At 34.8% G+C, this 22,059-nt stretch overlaps 1 protein-coding gene across 1 annotated transcript in view; it reads right to left on the bottom strand.

Moving 5' to 3' along the window:
- The window catches only part of DMD (dystrophin), a 2,022,175-nt gene that overhangs the window by 1,608,936 nt on the left and 391,180 nt on the right, over positions 1-22,059 (bottom strand). The window contains exons 6-7 of the mRNA XM_081043053.1: positions 21,049-21,221; positions 13,618-13,736 (exon numbers count right to left, since the gene is read on the bottom strand). Coding sequence (XP_080899179.1) covers positions 13,618-13,736; positions 21,049-21,221 — 292 coding nt within the window. The remainder of the gene's footprint in view (positions 1-13,617; positions 13,737-21,048; positions 21,222-22,059) is intronic.

Genomic DNA, 22,059 nt, shown 5'->3' with positions numbered 1-22,059 from the left:
GATATGACAGTTATTACTGTTGTTTGCCTAATCTTGGTTTTTATTAAGTATTAAATAGCAACATGGGAGTAAAAACCAATTTTTAATATATTCTTATGAACATAACCATTTTCTAAAGTAGGTTGAATGCAGAGTAGGTTAAGTGCCAAAAAAAATGTGTACACATTTTAAGAAAGGAAAAAACTGTATTAAAATTATAATACTCAATATATAGCTGTAACAGAAGAGGAATACAAGTCATGTGTATACATTTTTTTGGCACCCCAGTATCAGACAGATAATTTAACAGGCCATGCTCTCCATGAAGTTATTATGAAAAAAATTTCTTTTCTCATACATGCATTAGATATTATGATCAGAAACCATTAGACTATTACAGAAAAACAGCTTACCTCAAATGCAATGTACATAAGGATGAATTTAAAACAAGATTACTAGTGGTTTGAACACGTATCTAGGACTATAGAAAAATGCTGCCCTGACAATGGTTAAACTAACAAAACGCATCTTTCTGGGGCTCAGTTGACTCACTGTGAAATGCAGAGTGAAAGAAAGGCATTCCAGACAGTTGGAAGAGCAAGTACCAAGGCCCTGAACGGTGGAATATCATTCTGGATACTGTATACGAAAGGGCTTGGAGGTACAGCCAGAAGCCAGCAGTTAGCAAGCTCTTCCTGTGGTCAGGGAAAGAGCTGAGAACTACTTGAACTAGAGTGATGGCTTATAAAGGTAGAGAGGTATCAGAGATGCAGTGATACATTCTGAAAAGATAACCCACGAGGCATCATGATGGATTGAAATTTAGGAATGACAGGGATTGGGGAATCAAGGATGATATTTGCAGGTTTCGCTTTCACTGAGTGAACAGATGATGGCACCACTTATTGGTCTAGGGAAAACTGGAAGAGACTATCTCCATGAAGGTAGTTGTTCAAACGTTTATTTTCTGGAGGAACGTAAGATACAAAATATTGCATGAGAATTTCAGATACAGTTTATATTCAAGTATGGTTTATGTTAAAATTGAATTTGAAACAAACTTTCATGTTGAGACAAAAAACGGATAAAATATTTTATTGCAAGTAGTTCTAAAACTTCATTTCTTCATTTTACCCATGTTTATAGCTGTTTAAATTACCAACCTAAAGTGGCTTAAAAGACTGATGTATTACTGTTGGTGGGAATGCAGACTGGTGCCGCTGTTATGGAAGGCAGTGTGGAGGTTCCTCAAAAAATTACGAATAGGATTACCATATGACCCAGCAATCCCTCTCCTGGGTATCTACCCAAAAAATTTGAAAACATTTATACATAAAGACACGTGTGCTCCAATGTTCACTGCAGCTTTGTTTACGGTGGCCAAGACATGGAAACAACCAAAATGTCCTTCAGTAGATGAATGGATAAAGAAGTCGTGGTATATATACACAATGGAATACTATTCGGCGGTAAGGAAAGATGATATAGGAACATTTGTGACAACATGGATGGATCTTGAGAGTATAATGCTAAGCGAAATAAGTCAGACAGTAAAAGCAGAGAACCCTATGATTTCACTGATATGTGGTATATAAACCAAAAACAACAAAAGAACAAGACAAACAAATGAGAAACAAAAACTCATAGACACAGACAATAGTTTAGTGGTTACCAGAAGGTAAGGGGGTGGGGGATGGGAGATGAGGGGGTGAGGGGTGGGAGGTGAGGGTAAGGGGGATCAAATATATGGTGATGGAAGGAGAACTGACTCTGGGTGGTGAACACACAATGGGATTTATAGATGATGTAATACAGAATTGTACACCTGAAATCTCTGTAATTTCACTAACAATTGTCACCCCAATAAATTTAAAAAAAAGAAAAACAATTTTAAAAAAAGACTGATGTATTACAAAAATTCCTGATCCATGCCTTTGATGTCAATGCAGACATGAGAAAAACAAACACCCTGAACGCATCCATGTGGTTGGAGGACAAATTAAATCATCTTTTAAATAGTCCCAGGAAGGTCTCAGTCATTAAAAAGCAGAATGCCAATAAAACAACATTTCCTATTGAATTATATTCTGAGTTTTATAAGGAGATGTCCTCCCTTATATATTTTATTGGCAATATATGCTATCTTTATAGAGAAGCAGCTTTCCTATAGCTCTCAAAAAGGTTAACAACCCAAGGCTTATTATAGGCCAATTTCTCTTATAAATGTTGACTTAAAATAGTTTAAAGAGCTTTTCCTCTTGTTAGAGGTGATTGATTGCACTAGGTTTAACTTTTTAAAATGCACTGCTCAAACCTATGTGTGTCTGTGTGTGCACACACGTGTGGATTTACAATGACTTTTGCTCAAGTTAGCTTATCCATCAGTTCTAATGAACAGCTTTAAATGTGAGAGGAAAAAATCCAGAACTTTTCATTAGAAATCCCTTATTTTGTGATTTCTAATAAGAAAAACAAAACAATGACTAAACCACCTTATTCAAAATGGTGAAGGACTTTATTATTTAAGAAATCGATGGACTGTGAAAAAAGTAAGGAAATAGAATAGCAGGTTAGGTAGGTTCCTGCTCCAAAATCACTTTCACTATTTATAGATTTATGCATTTAAGTCCAGTGAATAAAATTAAAGAAGCTAGGCAAGAACAATGGTATCGATCCAGTGGGTTTTGCTGTATTTAACACCCCATCTACCAGATTATGAAGCATCCACATTTTCACCTGTCATAAACATCTGGTCATTTATTAGAAGGGGATTCTATTCCCAAACATGTTTTATACTTTTAAAAATATTCTACCACATGTCAATTAATTTATGGGGATTAGATAACATTCTATTGTGTATAACAGTTACCTAGCGTGTACTTGGTTGTTGGCTTATAATGAATTGCCAATTCCTTGGAAGATTCTGTATCTTTTTCTTTTTGATGCCTTTGGTGTAGCACTCTTTCATACATTAAGTCCACCCACCAGCAAAAAACAAACAAACAAACAAACAAAAACCCAAGTCTATCCAGCCACTGGCCCAATATTTGAAGTCCACAAAGTCAGTATTTTTTATTTCTTAGACTAATCTATATGCACTCAACACAGTAAAATGCACTTATATTAGCTAAACTAACATTGCTCTATAATAATGAAGAAATTGGCTTATATAAGTAGCCAATGTGTAGGGTCTGACAATAAATTCTAATTTTAAAAGTTTCCGTTCCTTCTGTAAGACTAAAGTTCTCAGAATTATTAGGCTTATTCAAATAGTGCCTCTTGATCTATCTGAGGGAAAGATTACTTTACACAAATAACAACATTCTTCCAAGCACTGGTTAGCTTTGACTGCCATTTTCCTCATCAGTATATATTAAGAATAAGGAAAAAAAGAATGGGGGAGTTATCCTTTTTTCCTTTGAAATACTTTTTTTCTTTGCTTAGAATATACGTTTCTACTTACAAGAACGCACAGATAGTATCACTTAATAGAAAATTTATATCAGATGTTACTGAAATCTTGCTGCAACTAATATTAACATTTTAAACCAGCACATGTATGTGCATAATGAAAATTTAAAGATTAATTCTTATCTCCTCATTCCTTAATATTCTACATTTTATGCTTTTTGTCTCATTTTTAACATGCAGTTCTTATGTTTTGGTGAAAGAAAAATTAGACATGCAATAATACATACAATTATTTAATCTTTATACAGGAGCTTATATCTTATTCATTTTGATATGTTTGTTATATTTTAAAATGGGTAGTGTTTATCCTTATTTGTAGCCTTTTCTAACCTGGTTCCTGAACCAAGGTTCTCCAAACACCCAAGTTCTCAATGATTCTTACTCTTCTAGACTAGTCTTTCCCCACTTCCTGCTATCCGTGTTCAGACACCCTTCAATTAACCACAACTACAATAATATCACAGTCTACCATTATGTTCTAGGTGATGTGAGATGCATTTACCAAGAGCTTCAACATTTAATCTTGCCTATCAAACAGTACTAATTTTAAATAAATCGAAAGAATTCTCAAGAAATCTCAAAACATCCATTCCTTTACCTGAAGTGTGTGTATTTCACTTAAAATGCTTTCACCTATAGTATCTCTACTGATAGAACATTAAGAAAGAGTTTTTCAAATACTTTTCCAAGGTGTTCACTTGCCCAACTGAGTTTATACGGAACCAGGTTCTCGCCTGGCTCAAAGAATAAATTCCATGCAAAGAAATGTGCCACTCAGAAAAACTTAGATAATCAAGCCTAGGTAAAAATGTACATATTTACTTCATCCTTAAGATAATAAACCTCTTTCCCTTTTTATGTCTAATGTGTATTTAGAGATTTCAGTCTAGATAAGAGATGTTCACAGGACCAGCTGAGTAAGTATCTGAGTGAGTATCTGGATCTCAAGGATGTCAAGGACTGCCACCCAGAAATCCAGCTGAGACTCCGCAATATCCCTCAGATAAGGAAACTAGAATGAGTAGGAAAGTCACAGAAAGAACAATAAGATTTAAAATGAGAATTTATTTAATTTGGGGAGAGTCACCACTAATCCTAGAGGTAGGCAAAGTAATTAGAAGACTAGCTCTGCCTAATTAAGAAAATTTATGGTAATAGAAATGAAAGTAACATTATTTTGGCAATAATTTAGGCACTTGACATATGCATACTTCACAGGTATCACTTAACTTCAGCCTCACAGTAACTATACCAGGTAGATATTATTGATTCTACTTTCCACATGAGCAAAACTGAAGCTCAGAAAGTTTCCCAGTGCCATAAATCTCATTACAGACAAAAATAGGATCTCAACCCAAGGCTAATTGTCTCTATGATTAAAATGTTCAAGTCAGGCCTCCAAGCTTGCCTGGGAAAATGACCACAGAATCTTGTTTTCTCCAAACTATGGAGTTAGAATAATTATGGAATGTTTGCTGTAGATAGAATGACTCTTAGACTAGTGAGGTAGGGAATGGGTCTGTGAAGTAACATTCATGCCTTTATCCTCTGTGACTAGAATGGTATTAAATACGGGTGGGAAATCGAAGCTGCAGCTCTTTGTGTCAAGTGGCCCACACTGATCTTGGCTCTGGTTCTCAGCAGCCATATGCACTCCATTTGGAGGAGGGGCAAACGTGTATATTCTGGTCACTTTTGAGCCATCCAATGACATCAAGATTCCATGCCAGCATATCTCCTGCCTTGTATCCTTCTGTACAGCTAAGGAAATGTAGTATTTGATTCCATTCTGTGAATATAATGGCCAATGTGATCCCCTCAAAACTACAGTTTTGTTTCCAGGCTCTGATGACCGGTATATCCTGTCACTTAAAAGTCATATATTTGGCTGAAATCAAGACTGTTTAATAAAACTAATCCTAAATAAACGGCTTGTGATTAAAGCCAACCTATTTGCGGCATTAGTATTGAAGATCATGAAGTTAACTAAAGTCCTTTGCTTCTGTTAAATGGATTTATAGGATCACAAATTTATACTCTGAAAACATTATCTAACTGCCATTTTTAATTCTTTTATTACCCCTTAGTTCTTAAAAATTCCTCTGGAATAAGAGGCTTTAGCAGCTGTGCCAATGAAAGATTATTTATTGGCTGAAAAAGGGACCTTCAAACCCCTAATGACAGGACACATATTAATTGGGATCAAAATGAGAGGAAGAGGAAAAATAAATAAAAGGGCAGATTCAGAAACCATCTCTCTACACACAGGTTGTCCTGGATAACACTTGGGTGGAATCAGTGTGTGAGAGAGAGCACCATTCTATCACAAACACATATGTGAAGTAATAAACAGAAGGGCTGGAGAGGCAGAGAGATGTGTGACAGGAGATAAAGAAAGTCCCTTAATCCTAAAGAGGATGTTTTGGTAGCCAGTCTAATGTGACAGCTAGTCTATTTCTATTTCATCTCGTGGACAAACCATTTCTCATTAACAACAGGACTGTTAGCAATAAGCAAAGCCCCAGTAATTGAAGATTTGAGCAGAGGCTTAGTCACCTCTTGAGGGAGAAAATGCTGGAGGTCTGAACAAACCCTGGGACCACAGATTCCGTGTTTTATCCTCTGAAAAGGCATATTTCATAGAAACAGCTGTTGTGTTGCAGCTATTTTTACCTTGGCTATAAGATAGTCTCAGCTGATCAGCTTTAAAAAATTGCTTGCGTCAGGCCCCACCTCAAACCAATGAAATGAGAATATCTGCTCCCACCTCAATGTTTTCATAAAACTCTCCCACATGATTTTATTGGGCAGTCTCTTGGAAATAACATGGACTGTAAGAAGAGATTAATCTGATTTGATTCTACCTCATGTATGTATTGGCTGTGTAATCTTGGTTTTAGTAAAGCTCTCTAAGCCTCAGTTTTTTTCACCTATAAAACACGTTTAATCTGCCCTGGAATTAGTGTGTAAAATAAATAAGATAAAGTACGCGAGGTTCCTAGAACATCACTGTCTTAGTTAGTTTTAGTTTTATGCTGCTAAAATGAACTTTGCATATTTGAGTTTGCCTCACTGGTGATAAATTAGAAAACTCCTCTTAGGGGAAAACTGTGCTTCAATTTGAGGTAAAAGTTTTATCAGCAATACTGAAAAAATACCTCCCAAGAATGATATTGCAGAACATTGATTATTTCTAAAAAGTAAAAACACTGGGTTTCAACCACCTTATTAAATTTTAATAATCCACAACATCCCTCAAGCACTTAATAGCTGTTAACAGTTTTCTCATCTCTCAAGCAGATAAAATATGACCCACTAACCCCACAAGTTTGCCATAAGACAATAAGTTTAAGAGTATTGTTTGTTGTTTTAAAGTGTAATCATAAGGCTACTGTAAAGCTTCTGGTCTCTTTTACAAGGATTAAATCCCATTTTTATGAATATTAAACTATCATGTCATAAAAATTAAATGGTATCAACCAAGACTATCACTATCACTATCATTTTACCCAAATATTATTATAAACTGATACCATTTTGTCTTATATTTTATATTGCAGCTGTTAAGTGGCCCATGAATTTTTATATAGAGAAATTAATTGGAAAACATAAATACACCCTGATATCTATTTTCCTAGTACTCAATTTTAAAGTTTTTAGATATTCATTTGCCAGTTCTGTGATATCTCCTATAATTTTTTAAAATCAAATAACGTTAATTACATTTTGAAGGCAGTGAAATAAATGACGTCCAAACAGTAAGTAACATATTTTACTTTGAAACATTATCATTGATTTAATTAAAACCTCATAGAAATCTTGAAAGTGTTTGTGCCATTTTATTATTATTGTCTATCATTAAATACTCAAATGCTTTTGATAAATTCTATACAAATAGATAGATAAATAAGAAACACAGATATCAACTATGAAACACTTTAATTATTCAAATGTAGTAATACCTCATTTATTACTTCATAGCTGAGTTTTATTAAAATCAATAGCAAAGGAGCAACACATTTTTTCTAACATATTCGCCTTAACAGTCTAATAAATTCCTAGTGATGATGTACCTGGAGACCCCATCCACAAAATATCTATTATATGTCATTCAGCATTGGGACATGGTGAATGCATTTCCCAACTCTTTAAACAAAATATAGATGTCCTGTCAGTCAATTTAATATCACTTACTGTGGCTGTATAGACATAGGGTATTAGGTACATTTCCTCCAATTAAATAAATAACAGTTGGGAAAACATCTTGATAAAGTAAGTGAAAAGAGTTTCCCTGTTATATAGGCAAGAATTACCCTCAAATGCTTCTGAACAAATTTGGTACAGCACCTCATCCATAATGCAAATCTTAAAGCACATGTTAGATTATATTTCATTATTTAAATTCCACAATCCAGTGAGAAACTACATTACTTAACTATAGCAATGAATAGTATTCATTTTATTTTAACAAATCAACTCCTAGGAGAGATAGGTTAGATAGATTAGATAGATTAGATAGATAGATAGATCGGCTGACTATTTTCCACAAAGTCAAAATTGTAGTAAAGTATAAAAGACCATGAAAGATTAGTAGAAAATGCCAAATCATGGTATAAAGCATAAATTCAGGCCATGCACATACACACAGATACCATCTTTAATGTTTTGCAGGTCTCCTTGTTGCCTAAGTGGATGAATTTAGGACATTTACATCCAATTATTTCAGTCTTCCATACAACTGAAATGGATCAGCAGAACAAAACATCAAATTGCTTCAATTTTTAGTAACTGGTTCAAATTGTCCTGAAAATACTCAGTTTTCTATGTTACCTGAACTAAGAATAACACAGAAAACAGGATAGCAAAAGGAGACACCAAATTGTTCTCTCTCTCTCTCTCTCTCTCTCTCTCTCTCTCTCTCATGCCTTTGTTAGCTTTTCAGACTACTAGGAAGAATATTAACATACTTTTTTTAAAATTTCTGTTATGACAAGCAATTTAGAAGTTCTCAATCAGGAAACAGGAGACTGCAACAGTAATATCTTAGTGTTAATATAATCGTCTATCACAATATTAATATATCTTTAGCCTCATTTTTTATGTTAATATTTATATACTATTATTGGTAACCTTTTACTCATGTAGAAATTTTTCATTTATTTATTTTGCTATATGTTACTTTCATGTACAAAGTACTGCCTCATTGTTCCTTAAAGATTTTTTCTATAGTAGCAATGATAAATCTGATGATTTATTAAAATCGAAGTCGTTTTTAACTTCAATACATTCAAGTGGCAGTGGATAATCTAGTTCTACAATGTGTGTCTGCCCATGAAAAGGGGTAATGTGAAAAAGGTTCAGGATAAAACCTAAAAACAGTCAAGGATATTCTAATAAGTATCCTTACTCTAATGATATGCAGGCTAGGAATATGTTAATCACATTTCTCTGGACTTCTGCATTGGCCATCAGTTTTTCTAAAGCCTCAATATGTATTGGTGCTAGTCTCTGTTCTAACCAATGGTAATAAAAGTATATACTTAAATTATTTAAAATGGTGTTTCCCAAATTCCTTTGCTAAAAGGTTGTGCTGAACATACATTAAGCAAATGAGATGGCAACACTAAATTTACTAATGGATCCCATTCCTTTGCTAATACAATAATGCCATCTCTAATTTGTTCATTTCAACTGCAATCCCCTGAAGTTCAAAATTAAAGAAATATTTTCATTATTATTACATTTAATCCTATAAAATGATGTAATTTGGTTTTAATGATCACATTTTAATCTTTCTTAAAAAAAGAAACCTGGAAAAAGTGGTCTCTTGCTGATGTAACAGGAACATTATTTTGCTATTATTGTGTCTGCATAGGCAGATGATGCTTTCTTTTTTCCATAGCAGAATAACTAGACTAAGAACTGTTCTTCCAAGAAACCCAGGATTGTTTTAGACAACAACTTGTAATATCTCTAAAGACTCTCTGCCAGAGATAATGATATAAATCAAAAATGTAAAACAGTGCAAAGGAATATATATTTTGTACAGGTTACTTTGCTATCAAAAAGGTAACAGCCATTTTTATGCACGTACGTACTATTAAAATAGTTTTTTAACATATGAAAAAAACATTTTGAACTGCAAAGGGCTTGGCTTTGAAGAGTGTGAGATAGTTACAATAATCATTTCCAGTTGAAATGTTATACTCATGAGGACCATCAATATATTCCAACCTCATTACATTTTCTGAAAACAAAGGTAGTCTACAGTGAGTTCTAGAAAAAAAATCAATCTAAATGATATAAGTGTACGTGTCCATGAAAGTTTCTAGTTATATACGTTAACAACATTCCTCTAAATTGGCATGGTTTCACTCCTTCCATTTCACTTAGTATAAACTACTTATTAACATTTCTTACTGTTAAGGTTTCAAAATGTGATGCTTGGAACAACAATGGAAGGAAAAAACACCACTTCCTCAAACATTTGAAATCAAACCCCAAAAAGAGGCCTTAAAGACATTCTTCTCTGTTATAGCAAATGCTATATACTTGACCTTGAATATTTGTTTAAAGACTAATAAATTGCACGTATGCTAAGTTTAGTCTGAGACTATTTCAGGAGTGAAACTTTCCAAATGGCAGAGCTAATTCTTGGAAAAGTAGATTCTAAAAACAACTGAAGAGTGATGGAGGGATTAGCCAAGCAGAAAATAACATCTGTGTCACTATCCTCACGAAGTTAAAATGAAGTGGATTAAAACCAAAGTAATTGGTTTGTAAATGTCATTTTGAGGTAACAAATAATTTCTCACGAGCCTGAATGTTTCTCACATTTGACTCTCATCATTCATTTTTCATTCTTAAGTTACCCTGGCTAACAAATAAGGGCATTTCCACATCATACTGCATATCAACATACTACAGTGATATGCAAAAGTCATCTAGAACCAGCACAATTTTTCATCCCTTTAAATAGAATATCTTCACTTTGTTATTCACTAGGAAAAGCTGACAAAGCATTCTCTTAATGCAGAAAGTGTGTGGACTGGCAAACAAACCAATTTGTTTGAAACCCAGGGAAGCACACAATGTATATGAAAACAACAATGCACATAGTATGTATGTCTTATAGGGAAATTGTGATAGAAAGTGAATTGTCTGATTCACAATAGGATATATTCTGAAGGAGATAAACCTTCTATCTCTACGAGCATGAAGATGCATAAATTACTAAATAATTTTACCCCAGTAGTACTTATTTCTGCATATGTTAACATTTAAACACACCAGAAACAGCTCCTGAAATTGCTTATGTTAACGCAACTGCTACTCACTGTAAAAGGCAATTCCACTTAAAAACCAAACCTCAGGTCTCAAAGCACCAGTTAAGACCAAACAAAGCATAACAAAGTTGATATATGCAAGACATAAAAATCTCCAAATTATATTTCAACGACTTTTTAATTTATAAATCAGCCCAATCAACAAGCATATGTTTAAAATTCTAAAAAGAATTTTTGGCAGGTATTTCTTAATCCAAATGTAACTTAAATCCCCTAATAACAAAGATCTTCCCAAACATAAAGCAAAATGTTTCATTAACCTCCTAAGGGGCATATTAGATATGAAATAAAAATGGCTTGGGAGAATAGCTGACATCGTCATGCATAAGCTAAAGAATCAATATTTGGCTAAATAAATATATGAACTCCTCAAAGGTAATTACCATAAAGGCATGAAAGAAATCCATGAACCTCCTGTTAGATACATTGAAGAGAGTGTTCTAAGTCTTCGATTCTATGACTAACAAATCAGTAAAAATCCTTATGATTCAGTTAATATTTTTTTCAATTATCATTGATATCATTGCTTGAAAAACACTAAGCAAGAATTTTCAAATGCATATTTGGGTATTTCCCTAATATACTAGCAGAAACTGATAGATAATCTAAAAATATAATATAGGATTTATGCTGAATCCTCACCTTACTGACAGCTATAAATAAATTTTAATAAACCATGTTAGAAGACAGAACGCTCTTTGAATTGCAAGAGAGTCCATAAAGAGAATAGGGTTTTCAGATCCAAGACTCTATTGGCAAAATGAAACCATAACCAGTGGTTTGATCTGTATTAATCAGCATGGATTTCATCTTATATTTGGTTGACTTTTAATTGTCAAGTCTGAGATATTATAACAGTGTTCCTATTGCTTACATGATATGCAGTTCAATATACACTTTCCATTTAGGAGAACATATGGAATAGTGTATCTCAGGCTATTTTATGCTCTAAAATACATTACTTACGTAACTGCCCTTTTCTGATTACAGGCTCATCAACCTACTTTCTGATTATGAGGTGGCTGCCTATCTACGTACCCCCACTTCATTGAACCAAAGGAGGAATTAGAGACCAAAAGCCATTTTATCACTTAATGAGAAAAATATCTATTTTAAACCTACTCTCACTATTTTATGACAGGATAGAGTACACACACGAATAACTACAGCATATATTCCAGATAAGGAACTGACTACCACATGTAAATTTAATGATAAAGAAAAAAACTATTAACAGGCTTATCCTTCAAAATCCATATACTGCAGATTTTATTCTCAAGAGTTGGAGTTCATATTTTTATTATATCCGCCCTCTCTACTTCAATGGAGTATGAGAAAAACATGTAAATCAGTGGTACGAGTCAATGGTGAGGTTACCTTCCACCATCCTGCAAATCAAGGAAATGTGATTGATATAATTTCCCTTAGAGCTAAACGGGGGCAGGAGGGATCATCTGCTGAATCATCTACTGAAGCAACATTAATCATCTACTGAAGCAACAAAGAGAGGTTACAGGCGTCAGTGCTCAGCTATGTATTAGCTAAAGGAGAAGAAACATTTCTAAGGAATTGAATCTGATTCCAACCTCAGAAACGCATTTTCGTTGTTATAATTTTCCTTCCCAAGTACATGTGCCTACCGAGAGTGATATGTTGGTCAATTAGATATGGGTGTTCTGGTTCTTCTGATAGTTAAATATCTCATTTTAAATGACTGAATTTCCATTTTGATTGATATATAATTTTTTTGAACTTCTTTAAAAGTTAATTCTCCCACCCTCACTGCCACCATATGGGTCTGCTAGCAATAAGTTGAGGCAATCAAGTTTCTGGGTTTGCAGCACTGACGATCAGATTCTGGTTAATGATAAATTCTCCACTGAAAGTCTATCCTCTGAGTTAGTTCTGAGCTTATCCTTATGGGACCTATCACCACCACTCGAGGATCTCATTTGGAATTGATTCAATATTCCAGAGACCAGTGAATTATATAACCCTTTCCAAATACCAGCTTGTATCATATCACAGGTATCAATCCCACTGACACTGCTCCTCCATCTTCTGTTTTTAGAGAGTGGTAAAGCCTCAAGAAAGCGAGAATAGAGTCTGCAGTTTCAAAGAGAGTCGCAAACAAACAAACTGTGGTTCACAGGCCAGAAGAAAAGCAGAGGTCAGCCATCATTATCCCTCTAATCCATGTGTCTGGGATATGACTATGAAGCACCAGAGAGAAGGATGAAATTTATTTAACTGTAATATAGTAAAAATATACATATAGTGCTGCCTGTCAACGAAAGAAGTAGAAAATGAATAACTATCCAATGGAGGACTTCCCCCAGAGTGACAAATTATAACAGACGCAGTGCCAGGAATAGATTTCCTGATTTAAACAGTAAACCATGTTGCCTTGTATGGAGTATGCGAATAAAATTGGAAAGAGTGGCTAAGTAATTATAGCTAATTAGTCCATCAAACCTCTTGATAGAGTAAGCAAAACATGAACTTTTTATAATTATTTGGAGTCAATGTACTCTAAAAGTAGTATGCCCCATTCATGAGGCGTATACTTTGTAAAGGCATTGATTTTTTCCCCAAAGTTTTACACTTTAGTTATAGATATTGGTATTTTGAGAATTAAAATCACATAGGACAAATTCATAATATAATTGGAAGGAAACAGAACATTTTAAACACATCTAAAATATGAAAAAAACATATAATGCATGGTTTCTACTTTGTGCTTAGTTTGTGAAAATGTTAAGTCGATCACAATAAACATTAAACTATACTAAAAACAGTGGTAGTCCAGAAATATACCAACCTTCAGGATCCAGCAGTTTCTCTATGCCTAACTGACATTGGGCGATGTTGAATGCATGTTCCAGTCTTCGTGTGGCTGACTGCTGGCAAACCACACTATTCCAATCCAACAGGTCTGGCCTGAAATATACACACATAAAGACAAATATAAATCAATTTAGAACGTTTCATAAAATTCACTTCAGTTCTGATTTCTGATTGCCCATAATCCTTAAGAGTCGAGTGTTACTCTTCATTACCCCTCAATGAGGTTTCTCATTTAAATAACGCCCAATTTTAATTGAAAACCCCGAAGAACACAAAGAATTTATCTATTAGGTTGGTGCAAAAGTAACTGCAGTTCACAAGTTAAAAACAATTACAAAATCACAATTACTTTTGCACCAACCTAATACCTTATCCAAGCAACAAAAATATGTTAATCAATCTCATGGATTTGCCAGTAACTTCCAATTTTATAAACCTCTTTCCTGAATCCCAGATTCTAAATTCATCTGCTTACCCAGTATGTCCACTTAGACTCACCTCAAGACTCAAGTGTCCAAAATTGAACTTCTGCTTTTCATCCCCATCACACTCCCCCAAACCCACTTACTTCTCTTGCACCTCTCCTTCCCTCAATAACTAATCACAAGTTCAAACTGCAGGTGCTCAGACGAGACACCTAGGAATAGACTTTGATGACTCTTGCACTGTCGTGCAACACTTAGTTGGAAATATATCCAGAATTTGACCACTTCTACTTATCCTGCTGTCATCACCCTAATCCAAAACAATCATTTTATTTTGTATGGATTGTTGCATTAGCCTTCTAACTGCTCCCCTATTCCCACCCTTGCCCTTGTTAATCTATCCTTAGCAGAGCAGCCATAGTGATCTGTTAAAATCTTTCACCCTAACCTTCTCAGATCCCTGCTATCTGGGGAGTAAAATTCGTTTTTTAAAACATTTTTATTTTTTATTACAGTTGACATTATTATTTTATATTAGTTTCAGGTGTACAGCATAGTGGTTAGACATTTATATAATTTATGCAGTGATCCCCCTGATTATTTAGCACCCACCTGGCGCTATACAGTTGTTACAACATTATTGACTATCTTCTCTACACTGCACTTCATATCCCCGTGGCTGTTCTGTAACTACCAATTTGTACTTAATCCCTTCACCTTTTTCACCCAGCCCCTAACCCTCCTCCCATGTGGCAATCATCAGTTTGTTCTCTGTATCTGAGTCTGTAAAATTCAGATTTAACTGTGACCTACAAGGCCTTCCATGGTCTTGCTCCCTATGAACTTCTTGATTTTATTTCTTGCTTCTCTCCTCATGTTCCTCAAACAGGCTAGGTAGTTTCCTGCATTTGCTGTTCCCTCTGCCTGGAATTCTCTTCCCCCAAACATCAACATGGCTCACACTGCCACATCCTTTGGGTCTTTATTCAAAAGTCACACTATTGGTGAGTCTTTCCCTGCACCTCCCCCAAATTGTGCACTTCCAAATCAAACCTACATATACTAATTTCCTTTCCCTCTTAACTGCTTTATATTTTTCTCATTAGCACTTACTACTATTTAACATTTCATATATTTTTATTGTTCTTGCCTATTTACCTATCTCCCACAGTGCAATTTAGGATACAGAATATATATGTATATATACATGTATATATACGTATATATGTGTATATACGTATATATATGTGTGTGTATATATATATATATATATATATATATATATATATAGCCAATTTTGTTCACTTCTAGAAACCCAGTCTGACACATAGTAGGGGCTCGATAAATATTTGTTCACTACAGCAGAGAACGGATGAGAACATACCACGTGAATATCATTTTACTCAATAATAGAGAAAACATCAAAAAGTGTAAGAGGCACTTCTTATCCTATAAGGATTTTAAATCTAATGACGAAAAAAATGCATATGTTGTAAATTAAACACATTTTAAATGTGAAAAATACAGATAATAAGATATAAGGTTTTCTAAAACCTAAAGAGGTCAAGAAAGTTTTTTTGAATCTTAAGGGAATCTTAAATGGTGGTTTGGGTTTAGATTTAAGAAAAGTATTTGAGAATGAATTCTAAGTTGAGTAAATATTAAAGAAAAAAATTATTAGGGAAGAAAGAAGCAGAAGGTCCTCAGTCAGTTATGACCTCACAGGCCTAGCTTCATTGGGAGATTTCTAGTATCAACTGGTGCGAGATATGGTTAGGAGAGGGGATTGGGATGGGTTTGTGAAAGGCCTTGGCTGTTAAGGAAATACAATTTATGCCAACGGCACTGGAAATCATTAAGTAAGTGGTTCTTCACCTTTTTTGGATCACAGATACCTTTGAGAATCTGATGAGTGCTATGAAATGTCTACCCAAACAAATCCCTGTCCATATCTTTAAATAGAATTTCCACAGAATTTTAGGACATTTGGGTCTGACCGTAGATTCCCCTTAACAACTCATGCTCTGCAAGGGAAGAAGTGACAAAGATGGGCTTAGCTGTTTTTCCTAAAACCTAATTCAAAATGAAGGTACAGTTTTATTGCTCATTTGACTCTCATTTCCTTTTATTTTCTTATTCCTAGACTGATTAATTCACCAGAATTTGGTGCACTTCTTAGGAAATCTAATCTTTCCTATATACCCCAAGTTACCCAAAACAACTAATGATCTTTTAGAACCTAAAATATGTATAATTTCAGAGCTACCTCTAGTAGTGGAAAGACTATAAAGAAATAAAAATTAAGTTCTAGACTATCTGGGGAAACTTGACCTTCACTATGCAACCTCTGACCCATCTTTATTTCTTCATTTCTTAGTAATGGGTGCGAAAAAAAATATTTAGGTGGGAGAGTATGGAAAACTAGTTTTCTCACCTACAGGACAGTAACCGAGGTTAAATGAATATGATGGAAAAGAATAGAATTTCTTCTGTATTCTAACCCTTTACTCTTCATCTCCTTCGCCTTTACCTTGGCTACGAACTAATCACCTGGGTGAGGAGTTATCTAAGTCTTGTAATCTATTTGAGCTTCAATGTTTTCATTTAAAAAAGAAGGAATTGTACCGAATGGCCATTGAGGTCTCCATCAGCATTCAAATTACTCTAATTGTCTTACATTGTTAAAATTCATCATTAATTAACATTTAAAATAATTATGATTTTTCCAATGAATAAAGAATTGTAAAACTAACCTACTGTAGAGGAAAGCCACATACCTTCTCATATTATCTAGACCACAACTCAAAAATAAGGATGTTTAACCAAGGATCACCAGTCTTTTGAGGAAACCAACATACTGAATGAGACAATATAGGCTAGTAGATAAGTAGAGTCCTCTATAAATTCAAATCCTGACTCCACCACATATTAGCCAAATCATCTTAGGTAAATCGCATAATCTCTATGTGCCTCAATTTTCTAATTCGTGAAATGAGGCTAATCATTGGATCTATGTCATGAGAAATAGATGGGATATTTTACTTAGAACAGTGGCTACAAAATAATTGCTTAAAAACATTAACTTCTGATACTTTGTTCTGTGGTCAATTATGTTTATAAAATAACAGCAATGAATTTTCAATTTATAGACTCAAGCCAAGAACACCTATACTTACAAAATAGATATAAATGTTACAAACATTGTTGATGCAAGAATGACAATATAGTAACAAACTGGAAGGTGGAGAAGAGAAAAGAGGAGGAAGTAAGTATGATAATTTCCTCATTCTTCACATCAGATAGTGAACAGATCTTGTCTAAACTTGATGAAAAAATGGGTGCACTAATATTGTAAGAAATACAGACAACAATTATAAGAATAAAATGATTATAATAATCTAATTAGGAAATAGATTGGGGACCACAGGTATTATTTGTGGGCTTTGTGGACCCCGAGAAGAAAACAGTCATTTAATGTGAACCCTGAGAGGGAATTTATCTGCTGAGATGGACTCCCCATGGTCAACGAAGGGCCCAAATATTATAAACAATAAGAGCCTAGCAGCAATTTGCTGACAGGGACTTCCCTCGAGTATTCTGTTTATGGTGAAGGACCTCGAACTGAACAGTTGGCTTCCAAGCTATGCCCCACTTGTTTATACTCTCTGAGTCAACCACTGCAGGGAAACCCTGGTTTCATCTTACTACCAACAGACTGACACCTGCCCTGTCCAATCAGAACTGTGCAATTTGCATACTGTATTTACATAAAATGGACCTAATTGAGAACCTGGATGGGAACTTTTGTTATAAAAGGCCACCTCCCCTATCTAAATCTGTGTTGCCCCTGATGCAGCTCTTTTTGCTCAAATAAATGCTTTTTTTCTTTATTACAGTCTAAAATTACTATTGGTTTACAGCTGCATATTAAGGAGTAACCCTATATACTGACAGAAATCACCTAATCAGGAAAAAAAATACATAATTATGAAGACCATCTCAAAGAATAAAAGAAGTTGTAGACTGTGACTACTACTAGGAAGCAGATTGGGGTGGGATGGGGTTGGGGTCATGAAAACACATTTTGCTTCTGTTTTTCCTTTAACCGTCCTACCCCCAACCCCCTTCTGACTTTAATTTTAAAATCACGTGCTATGTTACTTGTATGGTAATAAATTAAAATGAGCAATTTGGAACAAAATTTAATTGCAACTTTATACTTATTGCAACTTATCTGCATAATTTGAGCCTATTTCTAATCAATTATCATTTGTTTTTTTCCCCCCACAAAAGTAGAATCTCGCTTCCTTTTAACAGCATGGCAGTAGACTTTGTCCTAATATAATACTATTCATTTCCTACATATTAAGATCAAATTTAGCTTTGAATAGATATAAAGCTACCAACATCCTAACCTTTGCCAAGGTTCTTTGTCAATCCCTAATGCTCTAATATTAAATGCATGCCTTTGTTCTATATAGCTTAGTCACTCAATTATTGAAATGAAAACACCTCATGACATTCCTGAGTGTACCAATGGCAATCACCTTGGGAAAGAAAGTTCAACCATTTTTTCTTTAGATAAACAATATGAACATCTGTCAAAGACAAAACAAAGAGGGAGAAGACTCCTGAAAGAGCATTATCAACTGTGAGAAACCTCTTGAAAAGTAACAATGTTATGCATAAAAAGGTAGCTATGGATGATTCATTCAACACGACAGGAGAGAATATGTATATGACGATATTTTGTGAGAGAAAGAGTGGGTCAGGGAATGACACAGCAGGGCAATCTGGGTATGTGTACAGTATTATCATATTTTGCTGTGTATACTGTGCACTTTTTTGCCCAAATTTGTGAGGGAAAAATAAGGATGCACATTGTACGTGGGCAGTACTGATTCCATATCTACATAAATGTTTTTAATTCTTTTATTTATGTATATGAGTTAAAAGTGTAATTTTAGAAATCAATAACGATACCCATATGCAAACTAATATCCTGGAAATGATAATCAGCTTTGTTAAACTTACGATGAACTTGGAAAGACGAAGAGTTCTTGGCCTTCTATTATGCCTAAATATTGTAAATTTGTTACTGGTACATAAAATTTCTTGTACCTTGCATCTGTTCTTGTGCTTTGTAATTATTTGTTATATAAAATTTCTTGTACAACATGTTAAAAAAATAAATGCTAAAATTCCTTTATAATACAAAAAACACGTACCTAAATGTAAACAACTAAAAATTGGAATTCACAAATTAAAATGAAAGATTTTTTGCCCTGAAAGTTTGGGCCAAAAATGTGGGTGCGCATTATACACGGGAGTGCATTATACGTGGCAAAACACACTCCTCACAAACACATGCAGAAATCACAAAACAGAATATGAACAAATGTAGTGTGTGAACATGCTTGCAGGGCAGAAGTCTTCCACTTGAAAAGAAAATGTTGAAGAACTAACAAGGACCACAGAACCTGATCCTCGCTTTCTCTGTTCATCTGAAATGTGTAGTTGACGACTATGTTCAGGCCCTTACTGCGAGCGTGTGGCTACATAAATGAGTACTGACTGATAATGCACAATGAATGTCTATACCTCTTCCCATTGGGCTGTATTCAAGCTGTGGAGCATTTCTCTTCGCATCATACTTATGAAAACTAAGGTGTTACCATTGCTTAACATGCCCATGTAGTAAGAGGCTGCCTCCTTTCAAAAATCAGGTTGCTGAGTCAATCACCTGAACACTCAGGCAGGATGGGGGTAATTAAACACAGCTGGAGCAAGACACCTGCCAAAGATGCTTAGAGAGTGCTTGCTCTCGGGCTGAGCTTTACCGTGAATAACATTTATAATCTGGACTTTTCTAGAAGCTAGATTGGCAAAGGAAAATGGTAGACTCATCAAGAAAAGAAAGACCAAAGTGAAAAAACATAAGCTGCATTGGAAATCAGGGAGGATGCAGTCCACTGGCCTTTCAAACAGTGAACAAGGAGATGTGTTTGACTCCGGGAATTGGGCTGGGTAAAAAAGGTGGGTAACAGGAAAACCAAAGTAGATATTCCTTGCAGTAAACGTATTATACATTTTTTATATACATATACATATATAATTTATATATTACATGTAATACATTAATGCACTGTATGTTTACCATGTTATTTTGCTTTTTCTTCAACTGTTATTAATTCATTTACTGAGCTTTTTTACACAAGAAAATGCAAACAAGTATTTTGTTATATTAGAAAATATAATATTGTATGGAATAGTTAAGGACATTTGGTTCACTATATTACACTGCATTCTCTTTATGAAGATCCACAGAACTAACTCTAATGCTTTACAGCAATTCCTTTGCTATTCCAAAGCAATTGTTTCTTTTGATATTCTGAGCAATGAGTCACAGATTTAATTGTGGTCTGCTCTTTGCCTTGGTTACTAAGATACTCAGAGCCTCTGTTAAGCCTGAAACATAAAAAATATACAGAGCCTTATGGTATTTCCTATCTAAGTGTGTATCATGCAAGAGAAATGTTTCTTTTTCTCATTATTAATCTGATGATGGTAACTGATTTTACCACAGCCACTCATATGACATTTGGAACCACACTTAGCTTTATACTTTAAAATCAGACTAACACATTATTCGTATAGAAAGACCAACCACATTCTTAGCAAAGTTCAACTATAACCTTGATTTTCTGACAGTCCCAATTACAAATATGTTGATTCCCCTCCCCCACCATATGCACATTCATGTTCAGTATCTTTAATATTTCAACAACTAAATGATATATTATATACAAATAAGATAAATATTCTTATTCAGTGCATTCCAGTACATGTTAGATCACCATGTTCAACACACATAATGTATTGCATAGTGGGAAATGATATGGAAGCACATTGGAGAAAAAAAAATCAGTCTCTAAACCAATACTTATAAAAATTATTCAGTATCTCAGCCGTCTCCTTACCTATGACTATGGATGAGAGCATTCAAAGCCAGACCATCAGACCAGCTGGTGGTGAAGTTAATGACATTAACCTGTGGATAATTACGAGTTGATTGTCGGACCCAGCTCAGGAGAATCTTTTCACTGTTGGTTTGTTGCAATCCAGCCATGATATTTTTCATTACATTTTTGACCTACATGTGGAAAGAAATGTTCATAAGAAATGTGCATTCCCTGAACAAGAACTACACAAACTAGAAGTGGTTTTAGTGTAAGAATAACACAGTGGCTAAAAGACTGCGCTTACTTTTTTTAAAAAACCCTAGGTTCAAATTTTGCCTTTGCTATTAATGATTGTATTAATTGGGCACCTTAACCATTTTTTCTGTGTCTTTATACATACAAGGTTGTCATAAGAATCAAAGGACAAGCTACAGTAAGATAAAACCCCTAGGATTATACTGTAACTAAAAATAATGCAAATTATGTGTACTGAAAAAAATGGAAAAAGAAAAAGACAGAAATGGGTCTGCCTATTTAAAATAAAGAACAAAAAAATCAACAAAAGAAAGGACTATTTATCCCTAAAAGCTGTGGATGTGTGTCATGCAGGGTCTCAGCTCCTGCTCCCCACACAAGAACGCAGGACATAGTGAGGCCAAAAAGGAACACCCCCGGAGCCACAGATAGGGGAGTCATACCACTATAGTCTCACTGGCGGCTGGGTTGGAGACACAGGAAGCAGGAGCCACAAGATCCGCAACCCGCCGTCCACTTCTCTGCCAACCAACCTCACTTGCTAACTGCAACCCGCTGGGCTAACAGCAATCCGCTCTTGTTAGCTCAGCCATGGCAATATCAGTGGCTAATGGCTCACTGGTAACAGCTGACGGCCAACTAGTCACAGCTGATGGCCATCTACTACCCAAGCCAGCACCTTTCCATGTGAGGCCGAGAGCCTGGAAACTGCTCTCTGGAATTCTGTCCCCACAATGTGTCACCGTGGATTTTTATTTTGTGGTGTTTTTGCTT

This window comes from Rhinolophus hipposideros (assembly GCF_964194185.1).
Source record: "Rhinolophus hipposideros genome assembly, chromosome: X".
NCBI classification, from domain to species: Eukaryota; Metazoa; Chordata; class Mammalia; order Chiroptera; family Rhinolophidae; genus Rhinolophus; species Rhinolophus hipposideros.
Note: the sequence above shows the minus strand (reverse complement) of the source record. Positions and strands in the feature narration are given on the sequence as shown.